Below are 21,936 nucleotides of genomic sequence, written 5' to 3'. Positions count from 1 at the left end.
AATGTAAAGAGGTTAAGGTTACAACGTATAAATTTTACAACGGTTTAAGAACAGAATGGCAAATTTGTAATGAATGGGTTTTGTATTCGAAAATAGGAAAGCTAGAAACAGCCAATTTTCATAATGGCCAGTTCTCGCAATGGCTAATTCTCATAATGGCTAATTCTCACAATAGCCAATAACTGTAACAAATGGTCAGAAAGATAAAATTACAAGATGTATATACAGTATGTTATTGCGAAATTTTTGAAAACATTCAGTTTGAATTCATGACGTCTTGTGCATAAAAATATCGTCTCTTTGTAAGTGCTGCAAAAAAATATATATAAAAACTTTTTGCTTTCACAATATCTTGCTGCTAGCCTTTTCATCATCGTCGTCAACTCTTAAGTGGCCCACTGTTGGGCATATTAAGTTAAAAGTCGTCATCGTCATCAACAACCCTTTAGACGTCCTACTGTCGGGCACATGTCTCCTCTAAAGAGAGCGTTTAGTTCATACATAGTCCGGATGCTGGCCCAATGCGGGTTGGGAACATTACACTTTTCGCAAGATTTGTGAACTCAATTTGACACAGAGCTTCCATCACTATGCTCTACTATTTCACCATAAGCGAGAAACATTGCCACTAAATATTCGTAATCGCACTTATCTTAAAACGAAAGTATAATTGTACAGGCAAGCCAATGAAATAAGATTATAGTTTTATTTTATCGTTATGTGACGGGACAAACAAGTCGTGATGGTAAGCTACACGCCTGTCCATGACAGTTACAGTGCCACTCAGAGCTTTAAATTGCAAAGATCTGAGGGGTACTACCACTGCGCTCGTTACACTGAGATATAAGTTGACAAGTCCCGTGTGACTGTAATTTCACCAGCACCCTTATCCTTTAAAACCGGAACACAGTAATGCTGACATTACTTCTTGGTGGCAGAAATAGATAAGGTGGCAGTACTACCCTGGACCAACTCTTTCACAAGGAGCTCTACTTCTTTCTTTTTACTGGAGGCGCTGACTACACTAGAAACTGCAATTTTGTGTGAATTTCTAGTTGTACGTTAAAATAATTTTCTCTAATTTCTTACAATCTTAATTAATATATCTATATAATAATATCTCCAATACTCTCAATATATAAGCAGCCGCTTACCCACTCAGCTACCATCGCTCTTTGTTTATTTTTAAGAACTATTTTCAACATTTTGATTGCGCGTAATCGTGGTGTTTTCTGTCTTAGGGGGCTTTTGAATTAAAGCATTTAAGTCCTTAAAAGATGGTAACGCCCGGTAAGTTTGAGCCCTCCCACTTTAATCGTTTCTAACAACGCTAATGGACACATTTACTGTTTAGACAGTAACTAATTGTTAGCATCGTATTGTTTGTAAATTTTTGTTTTATTTGATGTTTTAAATTTAAGTTATATTTCGTTGTTGATTGTCGGTGGCGTCTCCTCTGTGCCTTGGTCAGCATCGCGTTGTTTTGCATGAATAATCCGGCAAACGCTGAGTGGAGACCATTTTGAATGTCAATGTTTAGTTATTAAGATTCACGTTATATTTGTCAGAAGAAATTGAGACAAATGAATACTTTTAATTTTGTCTTTTTTGTTTCTTACTAATGGAGTTTATGACAATCTGATTCTAACTATATTCATCTTTATTCCACTTTTCGTGGAAAAGGGACGCTTTAAAAATAAAGAGAAGAAAGAAAGAAATACATTTATTTCACTGCCACAAATAGCGCCATTAAGAAAAGCGAAACAAAACAGAAGAAAAACAAAACATTCAAACGTAAAACATAAATAAATAAATAATTACGTAGGCCACGGCCGGAGGACTCAAAAAAAACCGAAATCAATTTAAACTATTTTAATTAATAAAAGAAATTACAATTTAACTTAATTAATTCTAAATGCAAGTTGACCCGATCGATGTAAGAATCAAAGTGAAGGCGCGCGGCGTCACGTTGCCCTGGTGGATCCGGCACGAGGCGCTGCGTTGGCGGTTTACTTAAAGTGCACGTTTTCTATAATTCGTTGCCGTGTGCAATGTGATCTTGCTCAGCAAAATGCCTTCAGGGTTGGCACATAACAAAATTCAAAACAAAATTACAAACAAAACAAAACAATTTAATTAAAACAAAAACACGACAAAAATGTAAGACACTAAGTATAAATATATTTTTGTGTGCTAGCGGCACAGTATTAACTTCAAATGGTTTTACTTAAAAACAACTAACAAGGACTTTTATCCGAAGGTACACACCGGTCAGATGACGAAACTCTTCAGAAACTCGAAACAGAAGATTCTCAGCCAATTGAATTGAAACATCAAACAAATGAAGCTACTGACTATTTTCTACCCCGTATTTTCCCCAACCATGAAGAAGAAGATGATGATCGTCTAGACGAAGAAGACGAGAGCATGTACGACTATGACTACGATATGAAAGATAATTACAAAGATACAGCCACAGAGAAGAGCGTGAATGATAAAATACCTATTCATACGCCGATGGACAATTTGCCTATGTTTTTATTGGAGCCAGAAAACACTTACGTTGTTAAGAATAAGCCTGCTACGCTAAAGTGCAGAGCAGCTAATGCTTTAAAAGTAGGTACTAAAATTGTGATAGAGATATAGGTAGCAATATTTTACTTTTTATGATATCACGTAGGTTGCAATGCCCTTCCTGAGACATAACGTTGACAAGTCCCATGTGCTTGTAGTTTCACAGGAACTCTTACCCTTCAGAAACCGGAAAACAGTAAATTAGACGCTTATAGAAGCACTGCAGTGGCACAACTGTGACACGGCAGCCGCGCGTTACGTCTTATGTCACTAATTGTTACTGTAAAAGTGGCGCACGCGGGTCATGATGGTGGCGCTACGACGACGCTTCCAGATATTGTATGAAAATTAATAATGACGCGGCTGTCGCACCACAGTAGCGCTTCTATAAGCGTCTAGTTTGAAGGGGCCCTTGAACGAACTTTTTCACAAGAAGCTCTAATAAACGTGTATTTGTTTAATTACACTTTGAGATCGCTCATAGATATTCGTTTTTTTTTTATTTAAAGATAGATAGATTGCTTTAATCTTTGTTTTAGTAGACATCTTGTTTGTATACATAAATAACATCGCTTATTCATTGGAAAATTGAATTCAAAGAATCTTTCTTTCATCAGCTTTATGATGTCAGGATGTTATTTATTCTGTGTTTCGACAATCTTTTCCCTTTCTTCCAACTAAAAATACCCCATTGTCAATTTTTAATGATATTCAAACAAAGATCCTACAAAATTGTTTCATTGCCAATGTGTAGTAATCGCGAAAACCTAAGAACTATTGCATTCAATCAAAACATTATTTTATAATGGATTTTACTTTAAAATTTCCTACATTTTAGGTATATTTCAAGTGTAATGGAATCAAGACGCAAGCTTCAAATTTTGAGTTCGTTGATCCTCAAACGGGTGTTAGGATAATAGAAGGAGAACATAAAGTGACAAGGGAAGAAGTGGAAGAATATTTTGGCAGTGAAAAGTATCAATGTTACTGCGTCGCGTGGACCAGCACTGAACATATTAAAAGTCAACCGGTTACAATTGAATTGGCTTGTGAGTAATATATACCTTATCTACAATATATATATATATATATATATATATATGTACAGAAATACGAATGAAAATATATTTGTCAAAAAGGTAGAGCTGAAATACCTAATGACGTAATATAAGTTTGTTATAGGATGGAAAAAAATAAAGAAAGGTCTTAGTTTTTGATTCATGATAAACGTTTCGTCATGATATTGCCAAACCACATACATACTTACAAAGCCGTCAAAGACTATTGCAGTTACGTTGGGACGTATTACCCCATTCATCGTATTCGCCCGACATATCCCCTTCAGAATTCCTTTTTTTTTTTCATTTGTTTCGGTTTTTACAAAATTCTTTGAACGGATACGACTTTGACAACGAAGAGGCCATCAAACAACACTTAAAGCTGTATTTTGTATGAAAAGACACGGTTTTTTATGAAAGGGAGATTCTAAAATTGTCAAGAAGATCGATATATATTTTTTCATTTGTACTTTGATCTGCACGGACTTTTTGACGATACCAATATTTTATCGTGTCATATTTAGTTACTTATCTAAAAGGAAGAGCAACAATTTAAAACTAAACTAAATAATAATTATAACAACACCTGGGTGCATAATGTAACTATATATATTTTTTATTGTACCAAGTGACGGGACAAACAAGTCGTGCACCTGATGGTAAGCGACACACTTATCCATAACAGTAGCAGTGCCACTCAGAGCTTTTCATCGCAAAGATCGTACATAAGTTAATAAGTCCCATGTGCCTATAATTTGACCATATTATAGGGATGTATATATTATTAGACATCATGACAAACGTTGCTCCGATCCCAAAGTGAGTAACTAAAGTATTTGTGTTATGGATATCGGAAACAAAGACTGTACCACAAACACCCAGGCCGGCCCGAGACAATATACAAACGTTTTTAGGACCCGAGTCCTCAGAGATGGCGAGAACATGAAAGCTGGTGTGCAAGCCACCGCCATGGAAGTCGCTAACTACTAACTTACTACATAGAAAGACTATAGTTGTAAAGCCTTACTATGAGTCAAAGAAGTGCCCACTCTTGCTCTTATAATAGGCACTTACGTCATTTAAAGTTAAACAGTTTAAAATTTGAAGTTTCAGTAATAAGGTACCCTTTAAATACAGTGTTTTTTTAAATGGGGCAGATATCTGAAACCATACAAGATACAAAAAAACTGTCTTAGAAACCATTAAGACTTGTGAAAACAATTTTGGCATAGTAAACTGCATCCGTGGCCAAACGGTTACCATGCCACTGCCACGCAAATTCCCGGGCCGGGGAAATATTTATATGGTCTAAATTTATTTCTCTCGTAAGTTTGGGTATAATTTGTGGTCGTCTATGTGTATGTCCATGGCACCCGCGACACAGGGTTTCCCTAGTGCGGGGCTATGTTGATTGTGTGCGTTTTTATATTATTATTATAGACAAATATTTTTTTTAGTGCTGATCAAGTCAGTTTCATGTTAGGATAATTTCATTGCATGAGACGAAAAAAATCGGGACGGCAAAGGTTGGTCAAAGTTAATGAAATGTTTTTCATACAAAATGAATGAAATTGATATTTTTTTTCAATGCTGATTGACTTAGGTTGGTCAAATTTCATAAAAAGATATTTTCATACAAAATGAAAAATATTTTATTAAATTTGACCAACTTCAGCTGTGCCGATGCTTTTCTTCCAATACAATAAAATCAGAAACCGAGTCTATCAGCATTAAAAAAATTGACAATTTTATTCATTTTCTATGAAAATTTTGATTAAATTTGACAAACTTCTGCTGTCCCGATTTCCTTTATCCCGTACAATAAAATGATTCGTACATGAAACTGAGTTGATCAGCATAAAAAAAAACGTTGATCAATTTATTCAATTTTATGGACATCTCACCCTTGACCAAATAATTGACAACACCAAAATTGTTTTCACAAAAAAAGACTTGATGATTCATATTCTTCCCATCCGTTTTTCCGGTTCTTTTTCGAATCTAAATAGGTTTTTATTTTTTAAAACAATGTTTCGGGCTCTTTAAAAGCCCCATGGTCACGGCTGACCGAAACTGAAACGTTTTTGGTTAATTTAAAAAACCAAATATCCAATGTTTGGTTAATTTAAATAACAAAAATATATTACGAAATACTAATAAACCTAAAAAAGCTTTATTATGACAACGAAACAAAAGTTCTGGATAAGAATATATTCCCATTCAAGATATCGTACCAATATGAAAGCTGATATTCAAAGTTGCAATGCCAATCTTGATTTAAAATCTAACCTTAAAAAACCTTATATTAATAATTCACCCGTAGACATAAAGAAGCACTTCACTGTGGCGCCCCAATCGCAACTGGTGAAGCAGAACTCCCCTGTGACATTCCGTTGCGAGCCTCCGCCAGCGGCGCCCTTTGCCCAACAGTACTGGCTCAAAAACGGCGCCCCTGTTGTAGTCAATGACAATGTACAAATCACTAAGGAAGGGGATCTTGTTATTAAACAAGTTACTTTGCTGGTACGTATATATATTTTTGTCAGGCAGTATCACAAAGCAAAAGTGCAGTCACGTAGTCGATCTGTGTTCATCGTTCAGGGTGAACCTGACAGCCAATGAGATCGTGTCTAAAGAAGACCTGGAAAGTTGGAAAGACAAAAACCTGCCTACTACTGGTGGGAAAAAAATCAGCGTTAAATATTTTTTGTGTTTACGTGAAATTTCCGACTATTATTACGCATCTGTATCTTTTACCTATCTATACATTGTGAAATAGTAAAATTAGTATTAGAATCGTATCAAGCAATTTTTCTTTTCAGGACATGGCAAATTATACATGTGTTGCTGAAAACTTAGCTGGTAAGAGAATATCTAATCCAGCATTGTTAACTGTTTTTGGTAAGTGAAAATCATCTTGCGGTGTACATTTTTGATATTTTTCTATTACGAAATTATTATTGCCTTGTAGTGAATGGAGGATGGTCAACTTGGTCTACATGGACAGATTGTTACTGTAGTCCGTCAAGGCAGAGTACAGGCAAGAAACGGGAAAGGACATGTACAGCTCCGCGACCTTTGAATGGTGGACAGCCTTGCGTGGGTCAGAGTGTACAGAGAAGTTCAGACTGTGTGGACTGTGATTTAGGTAAATTTTTGCAGTTTAAACGATGTTATACTAATTATTTTTTCTAGGATTATTAGGATATGATTTAACCTGACAGTAAATCAACCTTATGACACCAGGAAGACTAAAATTGATATAATTAATCTTTTAAATACTCATTTCCCCTTCCCTTTTTTTCGAATCTGGTATCTCATAAATTTAATATTTCAGATTTATACGTTGACGGTATAGACGAGTTAGCAGATGACGCCTCCGATATACTACAGGCCAATATGCCACGAACGCGCTGGTCTCAGTGGTCCGAATGGTCGCCATGTGACACCGACTGCCTTCAGACTAGACGACGGAGATGCTTGACCAATCTTGCAGTGGACTGTCCTGGGCAGGATTATCAAGTCGCTCAATGTTTGTTATGTGTGAGAACTTCGAAGTCACATATTGTTAATGAAGGTAAGTGAAAAATTGCTTTTGTGGCGTCGAAGCCCGACATCGGTGGGAAGTGTAGCCAGTAGCCCATAGACTAAAACCTCTTTCCCATAAATTGCCCTCTACAAACTCAAGATCCGTATCTCTTTTCTTTTTCTTTTCTTTTTTGTTGTAACGTATAATATTCCCTTTGTGCATTTCTTAATTATGACTAAAACAATTTATAAATCTATACACTATTTTTTATTCTTCTTGTTTTATTTCTACATATTTATATTATATGTTTTTGGTTTACACTTAGTTCAGCCACACTAGTGATGCTTCGATTAGCTTGGGAGACCAAAGCATACGCGTTTATTATCTCCCTGTCAAAAAAAAAATTTAGAGAATTGTGGAAATTCGAACGTAGGATAAGTTTATGGTGTTTTGATCACATGCATCTTGATTATATTAACAGGAGATACGAGCAATTGGCGTAATTTAAGTTATAATATGAATGTTAGTAAAGAATATCATCATAGAGCAGTATACTTTGCAATAACATGGTTTTGTTTCAGGAGCGTCATATTGGCCACTTTTAATAGCATTATCCATAGCATTCCTGCTCTTTATAGTTGTTGCTGTACTTGTAATCAAGTACATGAAAATCAAGATGACTGAAAATTCTCTTTACGCGAAACCACCACCAGGTATGAATTTTCTTCCTGACAGGTTTTTCAGTAGTTTGTTGGTCAAGTTAATGGTGGTTATCAATAAAACTATTAACTTGCTATGAAATATAACAATGGGTTACGTAAGTTGTTTTATTTTAGGGTCGAATTATTTTAACAACGTATTAAAAAGGACTCTAACCAACCAACCTGATCTAACGATTCACGAAGAATTCCATACGTTAGATTCAAGAAGAACTAGAAACATGAGCACTTCCACGCATACTCGTCAAGAACACCTATATGAAGTACCACAACTTGCTAACAGGTATGTACAACTAAATAACTATATGTAAAACTAAATAACTAATCTACACGAATTGCACTTGTTGGCGGCGTGTGGCGCAAAATGGTGTGTAGTAACCGGCCGCGGAATCGCCTATATACCCTTTGGCCAAAACTCGTCTTTCATAAAGGTCGACAGATGTCTGGGCGGCCTTTCACCGTAAAGAATTCACGTTGTGGCGGGACTCCAACCTCGACCATCAGGGTGTTTGGATTTTAGTCTGATGTACTCCACAATCTCCTCAGACTTCGTGGTGTAATGCACTGCGTAGCTAAAGCTGTTAAGAGCTTATCATATTGTTTTTCGGTATTGTGGCAGATACCAACGTGCCAATATGAATTTCCCGCTATAGACACATCATCTTTAATTTTTCTATGCTATTAAACAATCATTCCACTTCGGATGACATCCAAAGTTTACCATTTAAAAGATTTAAATGTGCGAAACAAAAACTTTACATATATTTTCTTATCTTTTTTTTTATCTATTTATTTGGGAATCATACAGCGTCATATAATACATTCCATTTTTAACACATATGAAACAAACACTAGCCAAAAAAGTTTCCACTAATATTTAAAATTAGTTATGTTGGATAGACAAATTTGTACATAGCTATAACCTGGCAACCACTAACATAAAAATTACAACTAAGCAGCAAATTATACACGACTTTTAATTATAACTGCCTCCGTGGTCGAACGGTTACCATTCCGGACTGCCACGCAGAGGTCCCAGGTTCGATTCCCAGGCCTGGAGAAATATTTGTATGACCTACATTTATTTCTCTCGTGAGTTTGGGTGTAATTTGTGGTTGTCTATCTGTGTATCCATGGCACCGGCAAGACAGGGTTTCCCTAGTGCGGGGCTATGTTGAGGTGTGCGTTAATGTTATTATTATAATTATGATTATAATAATAACATTAACTATATATAATTACTCCAGTAGTTTGTTATAATTATTAATACAAAGATCAATCACTAAGAAAAATTCCTTCGATCGATTAATTATGTTAATAAAACATTACATTCTTACTAGACCTGTATAGGTGGATCAGTTTTGATAACCCGGGTCTATCATGACCCACGCGTAGTATGATCGGGTCAAATGATTCGATCATATGTTCGATATTTTAGCGGGTCATTCGTCACTCACGGTACTTCCATATGGCGTTTAAAAGTGTCAAATTGTACAGTTAGCTTTTATTGTTTTCTGCTGATGAGTAATGTGTATAAAGTTAAATGCATCATTGATAGACCATACTTAGAACACTAAAATTTTTTTCTAAGAAAAGTAACACCTACAAAACGTAAATACTTAACAAAAAACTTATGAGCATTCAAAATTACTAATTTATTATTCATTCGATCATGATCGACCCACGTCTAATTTTTACATATAACACCACGAAATTAAATGTAGTACGGGATTTCTTTCGTAATCTAAGGCCTTAATAAACCCTTTAGAAAATGGTGAATCCTTATACTTTGTTAATGACTCGATCAACTTTGGTCACTGGAACACATTCATTGACCAACCCATAGGCTAATGTATAGATCAGTTTGCAACCTAAAACTATTTGTTTTTGTCCATAGCTACATGTCTCCAATAGACCACGAGGTAAGACCCGACCGGAGCAGCAGGCTCGCTAGTAAGGATGTGGAGTCAGACCGCTCTGACTCCAGCTGCTTTTTAAGCTGTGAGTTCATCACCTGCACTAACATTGCTTTTCTTATAAATCAGGGGTTATATGCAGCTGTCTACTTACATTTTTAATATGGAAACTTATTACCTGCACGTCAACTAGGAAGTAAGAAAGTCGACAAACATCTGTATTATAGTCCCCCGGTTTATTTAGCTTTTAAGTAGAACAGATTTATGAGAAAATTTGCTTATTGATCGACAGTTCGTTCTCCGTCAACATCTCAGATAGTTGCAACAGTATATATATCATACAATTGCTTTGCCCCATTTAATTCAATTTAATGTATAAGACATATAATTTAATACAAAACTGCTCAATTTGCCACTACAATTCTGCCTTTACGATCTTGCTCCAAAATTGCTCAGCATTATCAATATCACATTTTTTATATAATACCCCACGATTCTTCAACGACCTGATCATTTTCAGCGGGGTCGTCTTACAATGAAAGCGTAGAAATGTCACCGTCACTCAAAAACCACACATCACTAGAATCAAAACTCAACCCTAACTTAGAGACGGCAATATCAAAGATTGTGACCAGCGATGGGGATTGGCTGAATCTGGACAAATGTGGAGTGAGCTTATTTGTGCCTGAAGGTGTTCTTGACAAGGGCGAAGAAGTGTTTTCTGTTGAAATCATGGACGAGGAATGGAACAAGCCTTTGTTGTTGGAAGGTAAGGTGATGTAGACTAACTCAAACTAAAGATCTCAAAGTATATCAAACAGAGATTTACACAGATTAAAAGCCTACAAAAAAACTCAAAGTAATTTATGACACTATTTAGACACCCTAATTTACAATTTGGACGTTTGAAGGATTCATATATAATGTCATAACAACACAAACAATACCTTTTTTTTCCGGGGAAAATCCGTCATGGAGGCGCGGCAGTTATGTGAGACTCGTACTCACTAAAAACCCCCGGGTATTCCCACACTCCGCATGGAACAGGACCGTGGCCACTTGGTTTACGATCCACGGACCCGCCTGCGGTTGTCCGCGATTGCGGACCCACCTCTGGGAGACTACCGTCCCCACTCCGTCGTTAGTCGCATGCCGGGAATACTTGGCATGCCAACCAACCATATCTGTTTTAACATAGCCTATCTATGTATCTTGAACGCCAATTAATTTCAGAGCAACGTCGAAACGACAAAAATAATCGGATTACATGAAACAATTTTTTTACTTTAACTACCGTGATATACAGTAATATTAGGCACCAAAAAAGGAGTAACATTTTTTAAACGCGTCGGTAAATATAATTCACTAGCAAATACTTACTCATCGTAATAATTTGAAAGCTGTATTGCCATTTTTACGCATCAAACTATGTGTTGCAAATTTATTCCGTTTTTCATGCAACCTATCTATCTATTTATATAAGATCGTTTACGTTAACTTAAGTTATACTTCATGAAAAGACTGCTATTTTTTTATTATTACCTAGTGACGGAACGATCAAGTCGTGTGCCTGGTGGCAAGCGACATGACTATCCATAACAGTTGCAGTGCCATTCAGAGCTTTAAATCGCAAAAATCTGAGACATACAGCTGACAAGTACCATATGCCTGTAATTTCACCAGCACCCTTACCCTTCTAAACCGAAACGCAGTAATGCTTACATTACTTCTTGGCGGCAGAAATAGGTAACGTGGCTGTACTGTAGAGAGAGACGTAACTTGGGTTAGCGTGAGGTACTTTTCAAATATAGAACAGGATTATATCCATGAATAAATATTTATTGCGTATTTTCAGTTCAAAGCCTGTTCTAGAACAACCAAGATATTCTTCTTTTTTTTCATCCCATTTTTTTTTTACACAATTCTGAACACAAACCTACGTTAATTCAGCCAGTATTTCTAATCATACTGCCTAGTCTACATCCCTCTTCCTCACAACTGAAGGGGGGGAACATCCCTAGCTAGTGCTCTATGATATGCATTTTACACATGTGATAAGCCTTTATTATTGGCTAGCCACACACTGCTCGGAAGTCATTACCTTACCAACAAACAAAACTATCGAGGAGGCTATGGCTTTAGTCTGCCAAAAACCTATCTAAAAGGACAGATTATGAAACACCCTAAGCGAACAACTCAAATATATTTACTCTTTTTTTTTAATTAGATGGACTTGCTTTTGACCACTACCTAGCTCTGGAGCAAAGACAGGATCTACGATGGAACAAGCTTGCCCAGAAGGTGCCTATTCAGTCCCACCTTAAAGATACCCGGGTTGTATGAATTCGGAAATACAGACGCAGGCAGGGAATTCCATTCCTGGGCTGTGCGCAAAATAAAAGATGATGAAAAGCGCTTAGTACATCTGAAGGGAATATCGACCAAGTAAGGATGATATCCCGCCGTAAGTCTGGATGTCCGATAGTAAAAGGGGGCGGGCGTGATGAGCTGCTGGAGCTCATGGGCACACTCACCGATATATATTCTGTAAAAAATAGACAGACGGGCAACTTGGCTCCGATGGGCCAAACTGTGAACTGTAATTCAAGCTTAACGTCGCCAATAAGTCTTCTGGCTCTGCGCTCAATCGCATCAAGAGCCTCAAATTGATACTTCACTGAGCCATCCCACAGTTAAGGATACCCAGTTTTTTGGCTGCAATTTGTGCCTTACATTCAATATAAGCGCCAAAGTTAAGAGTTGCGCTCAATGTTATGCCAAGGAGATCTAGGCTGTCGGTAAGAGACACAGATATATATAGGAACGGAACGTAGTCCGTATACTGGTAACAACCCCTTGCTAATTTTATAAAGATTTATTTTGGAAAACACAGTGTTTTACTTACGAGAACAACAAATACATAGTGCGAACGAGTTGGTTGAAAAGCACAAGCGTTTTCGTGGTTTGGAGACACCGGATTCACATCACAATCAACTAAAGGTACGACGAAAATAACAGTTGATCTATAAAATTTGAATTTAACATCACATCAACACCACAAATCAATGATAACCTGTAAATTAGAAATCAGCTGATTGGATGTTTGACATTTATGGGCGTAAACTTGTCTGACAAGTAACCAGTGTTGCCAGCATACATATTTGACTACAGCTGCGTTCGTGTGATTTCTGATCCGTTTCACGCAGAGGCCAAATTACTATACGCCCAGTGACAGAAGCGGTCCGAATCGTATTATTGACCAACAGAAACAGTGGTCCGAATCGAATTGTTATCTGGTCTTCCTGGACAAGAATATTGTTTGTGCGTGAGAGCCTAGCTACAAAATAACGAGTTGTAAACCAACCCAACGTAAGGATGACTACGCGAAAAACAACTTTAAGCTGTGCAGGATGCCAAAGTGCAATAAACACTGGGGATCCTTTTATGTCATGCGTCAAATGCAAACTGACTTATGAACTTTTATGTGCGAATTATACAGAGGATGCGTATGATGCACTTTCACCTGAAATCAAACTGTCTTGGGTTTGTGTTGAATGCCGAAGTAAAATTCCAAAAGGCGATAACTCAAATACCCCTGTTCGCCAGTACTTTATGCAGGATAGTACCACTAGGGATTGCCATGATTTTTCAAATTCTAGCCCCGATAATGTCACTGTACGTACTGGGAGACGTTATGGACAATCTAGTGATAACGATGGCATGAATTGTCCGCTACAAACACCTCAACTATCCATTGTAAAAGCATTGAGAGAAGCACAAGTTGAGTTTGAAGAACGCCTAACACTAAAAATTAGCAAACTATTTTTTGAGCACTTTAACTCTCTCAAAATCGATTTGTTAGAGAGAGTGAATTGTCTATCGAATAGAGTAGATGAATTACAGAGGACAATAAATGGGTATGCCACAGCAAGTAAGGTGACTAAAAAGGATAAACCTTCTAAAAACACCACTGTGGCGGCTAAGCCCAAAATAAATGATATTGACCGGCAAACACTACCTGCCCGAAGGGAAAATCGAAAGCAACAGCGGCAAAACGTGTCAACACCCACATCCACATCTACGCCCACTGCTAAATCTGATTATGCTTCGGCAGTCAAATCCGCGGATCCGGTGAGCAACGATGGCATAGGCGAATGGACAGAGGTAAGACGCCGAAAGCCGTCGTTATCAGCCCGAGTGTCATTGCCCGGTGTGCTGCGAGGTTCTGCTGCTCCTGGGGCTACGCTACTAAGTGCTGCTGAAAAGAGAACATATCTACATCTCTATTACGTTAAGGTGGGTACTACTGTCGAACAGGTAAATGCCCATCTCAAAGAATTATGTGGAAGTGACGCTTGTACGGTTGAAGCGCTAAAAGCGCGAGGAAATTATGCTTCGTTTAAGCTTGCAGTACCACCAGAGCTAACTGATCTTATCTTGAGTCCGGAGAATTGGGCTGTAGACATTTGTGTCAAGCCGTGGCGACAATATTTTCGCAACTTTCAGGGAAAGAAGTGACAAACTCAAGACTTACCATTGTTACTACCAGAACGTACGCGGTCTGCGTACTAAGACCATTGTCTTTAAAAATAATGTGATGCAATCGAAATACGACATAATCGCTTTGACAGAGACCTTTCTAACTAGTTCGGTGACCAATGGAGAACTTTTTCCACCTGGATATGTAGTGATTCGCGATGATCGAAAGTGCGAAGCTGGTTGGGGTGGAGTGTTGCTGGCAGTGCGCGATTGTTACTCTGTACGCATGATCACAGATATTAATGGTCTAACACCAGACAAGGAACTATTATTTGCCACTATCAAGTGCAACAACACTAAATTGTTATGTTGTGTTGTGTATATTTCCCCTGATAGTAGTGATGAATATTATTTGAATACTTTAACGTGTATCGAAAATGCAATCTGTTCTTACCCGGACTTTGAAGTTTTAGTTTTAGGAGACTTTAATTTAAATTCATTCTCAAAAACCATAGCAGCACAATTTAATTGTTTCTGTGAATTTTGTAAATTAAAAAATCATAACGAAGTGCTTAATATTAATGGCCGATATTTAGACTTAATACTGAGCGATATTGCCCCCAATCAGGTTAGTGTCACAGCTACTAGTGAGCCCCTAGTACCTATAGATAAACACCATCCCTCACTTGAATTGACCGTAAGCTTGCAGCGTGACGTTGGGCCCCCGCTGTCTCCTCACCTAGACGCACCTAAACAACAGGATGGGTCTCATGAATGGAACTGGCGTAAAGCGGACTTTCAATCCTTGTATGCCGCTTTAGCTGAGATAGACTGGACTGAACTGTTTGAAATTTGTCATCCTGATAGGGCTGTTGACTTTTTCTACCAAAAAATATACGAATGTTTTAATCGATTTGTACCAATCAAAAAGCGTGTACAACGTGATACGCGATATGTATACCCAAAATGGTACACTCCAGAAATTATACGTAATCTAAAACATAAACACTTTCATCTTAAGAAAGCCAAGTCTGAGGGTAAAGAGTATGATAGGGAAATGTATAAATACTATAGATGGCACGTTAAAAAATTGATAAGTGATGCGTACCGGCAAAATATAAATAATTTGCAAAAAAGTATTTTTGATGAACCAGCTAAATTCTGGAGATATGTCAAAGACAAGCGAAAGGATAGGCGAGGTGTTGATGTCTTTTCCTATGACGAAGGTGAAGTGGCTGGACAGGCTGCTGCCGACGCTTTTGCCCGATATTTCGGCTCAGTTTTCCAATTGAACCAGCCGCACTTGGACCCTGAAGAAGCTGCTCGCGCTGCTCATTCACAAGTAGGTGCTAGGGTTATTGCTGTGTTAGATGTGAGTGAGACTGATGTTATAACTGCTGTAAAGCGTCTAAAACCTCAAACTGCGGGGGGTCCGGATGGAGTGCCAATGTTTCTAGCAAAAGATTGTGTGTCAGCTTTTCGGGCTCCACTGATCTACATCTATGGCCTTTGTCTTGACTCTTCGATGTACCCGCAGTGCTGGAAGCTATCGTGTGTAACGCCAGTACCGAAAGGAGATGCAAGGGGTGACGTAACGCAGTACAGACCTATCGCGGTACTATCAGTGTTTGCAAAAATCTTTGAGTCTATCGTTAATAGGCACATTTGTAGGCAAGTGGATGGTCTGCTGCACAATAGTCAACATGGCTTTCGCAGAGCTCGTTCTACTACTACAAATTTGGTTGCGTTGGTGGACTACGTATCGGCAGAGATGGATGCAGGTCGCCAGGTTGACGCAGCATACTTCGATTTTAAAAAGGCATTCGACCTGGTGGACAATGACGTGCTGTTGGGGAAATTGGCGTTATTGGGCTGTACACCTAAGCTCCTACGGTTTTTTGCCAGCTATCTCGCGAATAGACGACAGTTCGTTAAAGTGCAAGGGTTTACGTCTACAGAATACTACACAAGGTCTGGCGTAAGTCAAGGAAGTACGTTAGGCCCAACTCTATTTTTAATAATGATTAATGACTTGCCCGATACCATTCGTAATGCTCGATGTCTTTTATTTGCTGATGATCTTAAGCTGTTCCTGGGTGTGAGGGATAGTGTGGATACAGCAGCCTTGCAAGCGGATATTGATGCGGTGGGTGAATGGAGTGTAGCTAATCGTATGCCCTTTAATAACTCTAAATGTAAAGTTATTACTTACACCCGTAAACGTTACCCAAGATTGCAAATTTATAAATTATTTGACGCCTGCATAGATAGATTTTATGACATTTGTGACTTAGGATTAATAATAGATAGTAAATTAGACTTTCACAAACATGTGATAGAAACCTGTAAAAAGGCGAATAAAACCTTAGGCTTTATTATACGGACTTCATATGAATTTAATGATGTAGTTGTGGCCAAGGTACTATATAATGCTTACGTACGCAGTACACTTGAATACGCTGCTATAATCTGGGACCCCCACGAGGACAAATACTCCACCATGGTTGAACGCGTTCAACGTAAATTTGCACGGTGGCTCTATCGACAGCAATACGGGTATTACCCATACCTGTATCCCTCGCTATTTGTTACAGGTATGGTGGAACTTAACTTGCTGTCTAGGAGGCGAAAGATGCTCCTCCTGGCATATTTCATTTCTGCATTCCACCATAAGATAGATGATGATGTGATTTGTAGAGTGGATCTACTGGTGCCCGTGCGTATGCCTTGGGTGGGGGTTGGGGAGGGGGTGGTGGCCCCGCGCCGCCAACCTCAGCTCTTGCGCAAGCCGGTCACGCGCACACTTTATGGTGCCAACGCACCTACCGTTCGTGCAATACTCCTGATTGGGGACATACTCGCTCGGTGTAGTCATGTTGACTTATTTGCTGATCGCGTGCAGTATATATGTAGAGAGATGAGTAAGTTCATAGAATAAGATTAAGAAACATTATTGTATAATTGACATAATAATAATTCATCTATAATAATTTTTGATTGACTGTAATAATTTTGTGAATTTTGACATTGTGTAGCATGTAAGCGTGTTGGCTGTATAGCTGTTAGCTTATTATGTAAGTGTAAATAAATAAATAAATAAAATAAATAAAAAATATACCCCGAAAAGTGGGAGTCAGACCAAATTGAGTCTTTTTAGCAGTAAACAGACAGGCCTGCGTTTTGGTCGCGTTGAACTCGACCAGATTGTCATCTCTCCACTGAGAGACAAGACTTAAGGTCAAGTTCGTCCGTTCCACCATGGCCTCTCTCAACGATATGATAACTACCCTGCTGTCCTTTGCGCTGGCCAGATATCTCTTCGTAACAGTGCTGTCATCTGCATACCCAAAAATACCTGAGACTAGCACGACATTGATGTGCAGCAGGAAAAGAGTCGCAGAGAGAACCGACCCCTGAGGAACTCCGGCATTGATAGCCATCAAATCAGATGAGCAGCCTTCAACGACTACTCCGATTGACCGTTCATCAAGGAAATCTGATATCCAGCTACAAAAGTCAGCAGGGATGCTGTAAGCGGGAAGCTTGCTTAGCAGACTTATTACCTATTCTAGCTATTTAGGTGTCCTTTTAGCTAAACTCTAGCTATAAAACCCTAACTCTTTATTTTAGCTAAAATCCGGACAGGCTGAATTCTACTAAAATTCTTTATTTCGTTTACAAATAAATATTCTTCATCGTGCACGCTGTTACTACGACATCTCAGGCGATGGATGTTCAGTCCATCGAATGCTCGCTGGGTTACATCAATATACACCTCCCAGCTGCCTTAGTCCTCGTCCTGCAACTATCCACGTTCCATCCGATTTTCTTGCTTTATTAGGACAAACCACAGAAAAACACAGAAATTATCGTATAATAAATAACACCAGGAATAGACATGATATGATGATACATGATATTGAAGATTCATAACAATTAAACAAATATATTTTCCCTTGAATGCAGATAGCCCTAGTTCATTTGGAGGAATGATCAACAACCATACACATATAAACAGGTTAATATATCCATGAAACCAAAATAAAATAAATCACATTCATGCAAATTAGTAATCCATTTCCTCCTGTCCTTCTATGTTAGCCTCTATCTGCATTCGCCAGAAAGACTTCTAGTCTACAGTACTTCCCTGGACGAACTCTTAATTTTCGCTTAATAACTTATTAATAATTTAATTTTCACTTGTCTGACGTGACAAGTTATAAACCCTTCAAGGGTTTAAGGGTCGTATTCTAGAACTCTACTCAATGCTCAAGTCAGGACTTGAGTATGATTCAAAGCACTAGAAATCATACTCAAGTCCTTGCCATTAGGGTCGTTTTTCCAGTATTTGAAATCATACTCAAGTCTGCGCAAATCGCAAATCCTGACTTTAGCATTGAGTAGAGTTCTCGAATACGACCCTAAGTGTATTACTATTTATCTGATAGAATTTGATGTGAATATGAAATAAAAAAAATATTAAAAAATAAAAAAAGATGTTAGGTTTTGTGATGTTACATATTGGCTATGAAACTAGAGCTATTTTGTCGAATATAAATTACGTATATTCGTTCTTTGGTCAAGGACATGGCTGACTGACCAGTAAAGAACCCAAAACGTTTGATTGTTTGAAAAACTACTTTTATTTCCAATATGTAGTATTCGCAAAAACCTAAACACTCGATAAGAATAATCAGTTTCATTATCACATGTGACCTCATAAGTTACACTAACGCTATATTGGGCTGAACTGAGAAATCTGAAATAGGATTGTAGCGACCTGGATTTCGATCACTGTCATACGTCCGGCAGGTTAATTACTTATATGCTATGTTTGGCAACAGTATTTTCAACTTCATTTGTTTTTGAGTTTACAATGCTGTAATTAATATGATTGCAATGATTAACGTTAGGTTAAAGAAGATACTCTCTTTAATAGGTGAGACCCAACTGAGTCCAGTTGTACGCTGCTGTCCCAAGAACTCTCACTTTAGAAAAGGTGTCGTGCTGTCCTTTCCACACTGCGCTTCGCTGAAGAACCACAGCTGGCTGTTTTACATCCTGCAGAAACCAGAAGACGCAAGTTTAAGGGAGTGGCGCAAAGTTCTTTCAGTGGGCCAAGACACTCCAGGAACTCCAATCTTTGCCCAAATCGATCCTTCTAAAGTTTACCTCATGAGTGAATTTTTAAGTGACTTCGTATTGGTTGGTAAAAGTTTTAGCAGCTTCGATAACAAACTACTGAAGCTCGCCCTTTTTGTCTCAAAAACTGAGGATAGTTGTTATAATCTCAAAATAGATGTTTTTAACGATACGCCCTTTGGTTTTTACGAGTGTTATGATAATGAGAAACGTTGTGGTAGCACTTTACTTTGTGATCCAAAAACAATTTGCTTTCAAGAAAACTGTTCAGATCTGTGTTTCAATGTTAGAGAAGTTGGACAAGGGTGGAAGATCAAATCCGGGGCGAAATACCAAGAGCTATCGTACACTCATCTTTGGAACATGAATAAATATTTGCAATGCGTGTTTGTATTGCAGCAAACAGATTCAATTAATTGCTTAGAATTAAACTTGTCCATATATCAGAAACAAAAGCAATGCAATTCAGTCAATTTCAACTTAAAGACAAACGATTTTAACTCTAATTTCAAAAGATTAAGTACTTCGAGTGTGGAGTTAGGCTATACTGTGAATATTTTCGAAAATCCTTTTAATTATTCATCTTTGAGTAAAAAAGCGGGTAGGTACGACTTTGTTTTTAAGAATAGTAGTTACAAAAGTAACTTTAGTGTTGACAATAATTATCGAACAAACATGTTAACTAAATCTGATCGTGTTATACTCTGCAAGTTGCTGGACTCGCAAACGGCTAAAGGCAACGACTGGCGTCTTTTGGCCGAGAAATTTAAAATATCGTCATATTACAATTATTTTTCAAATACTTGTTCACCAACTGAGAATCTTTTGAACTTGTGGATGTGTAGGAATAATGACGCAAATATGCTAATCAATTTGTCGAGGATTTTCAGGGAAATGAATAGAATAGACTGCGCTACTGTTGTTGAGAGAAGATGTTTTGCAAATTAAAAGAAAGTTTATGTACTTAAGGCTGGCATGTTCTGTTTGGACTCTTCAGGCGGCAGCTGCGTAAAGCGGGCTCTGGGCGAAGGTTACCTCAAGGTCGACGGGTTGTTTTAATAAATGACAATCGAGAGCGGGTGTCGAATTGAACTGGATGGTGCCTTGATTTTTTTTTTATAACATCAAGTGACGGGACGAACAAGCGTACGCCTGATGGTAAGCTACATGCCTGTTCATAACAGTTGCAGTGCCACTCAGAGCTTTAAATCGCAAAGATCTGAGGGGCACTGCGCCTGTCACCCGTTGACAAGTCCCATGTGCCTGTAATTTCACGAACACCCTTACCCTTCAAAACTGGAACACAGTAATGCTGACATTACTGCTTGGCGGCAGAAATATGTAAGGTGGCAGTACTTCCTTGGACGAACTCTCTAACAAGGAGCTCTACTGCTACTACATTTGTTCTTGATTTGTTGAATCAACTTGTTTATGACCAGACAAACTGGCTTCACACAACTGAGATTGTTTCTTTACCATTTCCCAGTTTGATAAGGGTTTACATTTAAGTTAACTGCCTTTAGTTCTATTAAACCTCCCTCTGATGAAAAAATGTGTACTAAAAGATTTGCAAAAAGAAACACTTGCAGGTATCCATGAAACGATTTCAAATAAAGCTTCTTCTTGTGCTCATTTCATAACTACAAACACTTTCACATTATATTTTCTATGCAGAGTGCAAGGTTAAAATAGACTACTAATTTTTAAAAGGGTTGTTTAATCGCAAACAGTAAGTCCGTATAAGCAATTGTATAAACTGATGGCATGGATATTCTGTCATTCCGGCTTAGTGTTGCCATTTTAATAATGTTTTTATTAGTTATCCGTCGAACTATTAAATTCAATGCTAACAAGATGTCAACCGCCTTATGCGGTATGCAGGAATGATAGAAAAAACATCGTAAGATTTATACTTTCCGTGGAAAGAGAAAGCGAGAATGGCCAAGATGAGGTAATTTAAATGATTTCGATAAGGCATGGGAATAACATACCTAATGGGAATTAATAGCCTTTGGAAAGAAAGGCCTTTACCCTGTATTGGGGAAGGTAAGACTTGTGAAACAAATGCATACATTAGCAATATTCATTTTTTTAAATTCCGATAAAACTCTTCAAAAAATTGGCAACTCGTAACGTAACATCCTGTACATGTAGATATTTTGTTTGGATTTACATTGGACATATTAACGCATATTTAACACAGAACATGTTTTTGGATTAGGCCTAAAAGAGAATGAACGTGTTAAATGTAAGTAGGATAAAATATAAGTACAATTTCTTGGGATAGGAGCCACTTGACTATGTTCTATTTAATTCCCATTAATAACCCCGTTTATTAATTAAACAATAACGCATTATATTATAAAGTTATTATCTTTCTGTATATCATTATTATATTATTACTTATAGTCCGATTTTATCAGTATTATTATCATATTACGGTTTAATATTTTGAAAAATGTAGGTTTTTTTTTAAACACCTTTGTAAATTACAAAAATATTTCATGAACCAAGTAAAA

The 21,936-nt window shown here is 37.7% G+C and overlaps 1 protein-coding gene across 1 annotated transcript in view; it reads left to right on the top strand.

The window, feature by feature from the left end:
- The window catches only part of LOC113236510 (netrin receptor UNC5C-like), a 43,457-nt gene extending 22,857 nt beyond the window's left edge, over window positions 1–20,600 (top strand). Inside the window, exons 9-20 of the mRNA XM_026472618.1 lie at window positions 2,166–2,190; window positions 2,261–2,616; window positions 3,413–3,623; window positions 5,956–6,155; window positions 6,455–6,533; window positions 6,604–6,780; window positions 6,970–7,209; window positions 7,743–7,874; window positions 7,998–8,163; window positions 9,778–9,881; window positions 10,317–10,565; window positions 19,215–20,600. Coding sequence (XP_026328403.1) covers window positions 2,166–2,190; window positions 2,261–2,616; window positions 3,413–3,623; window positions 5,956–6,155; window positions 6,455–6,533; window positions 6,604–6,780; window positions 6,970–7,209; window positions 7,743–7,874; window positions 7,998–8,163; window positions 9,778–9,881; window positions 10,317–10,565; window positions 19,215–20,365 — 3,090 coding nt within the window. The 3' untranslated portion in view covers window positions 20,366–20,600. The remainder of the gene's footprint in view (window positions 1–2,165; window positions 2,191–2,260; window positions 2,617–3,412; window positions 3,624–5,955; window positions 6,156–6,454; window positions 6,534–6,603; window positions 6,781–6,969; window positions 7,210–7,742; window positions 7,875–7,997; window positions 8,164–9,777; window positions 9,882–10,316; window positions 10,566–19,214) is intronic.
- Window positions 20,601–21,936: the final 1,336 nt, after the last annotated feature.

Source organism: Hyposmocoma kahamanoa, unplaced genomic scaffold (genome assembly GCF_003589595.1).
Source record: "Hyposmocoma kahamanoa isolate Upper Pololo Valley unplaced genomic scaffold, ASM358959v1 92, whole genome shotgun sequence".
In the NCBI taxonomy this organism is placed as follows: domain Eukaryota; kingdom Metazoa; phylum Arthropoda; class Insecta; order Lepidoptera; family Cosmopterigidae; genus Hyposmocoma; species Hyposmocoma kahamanoa.
Note: the sequence above shows the minus strand (reverse complement) of the source record. Positions and strands in the feature narration are given on the sequence as shown.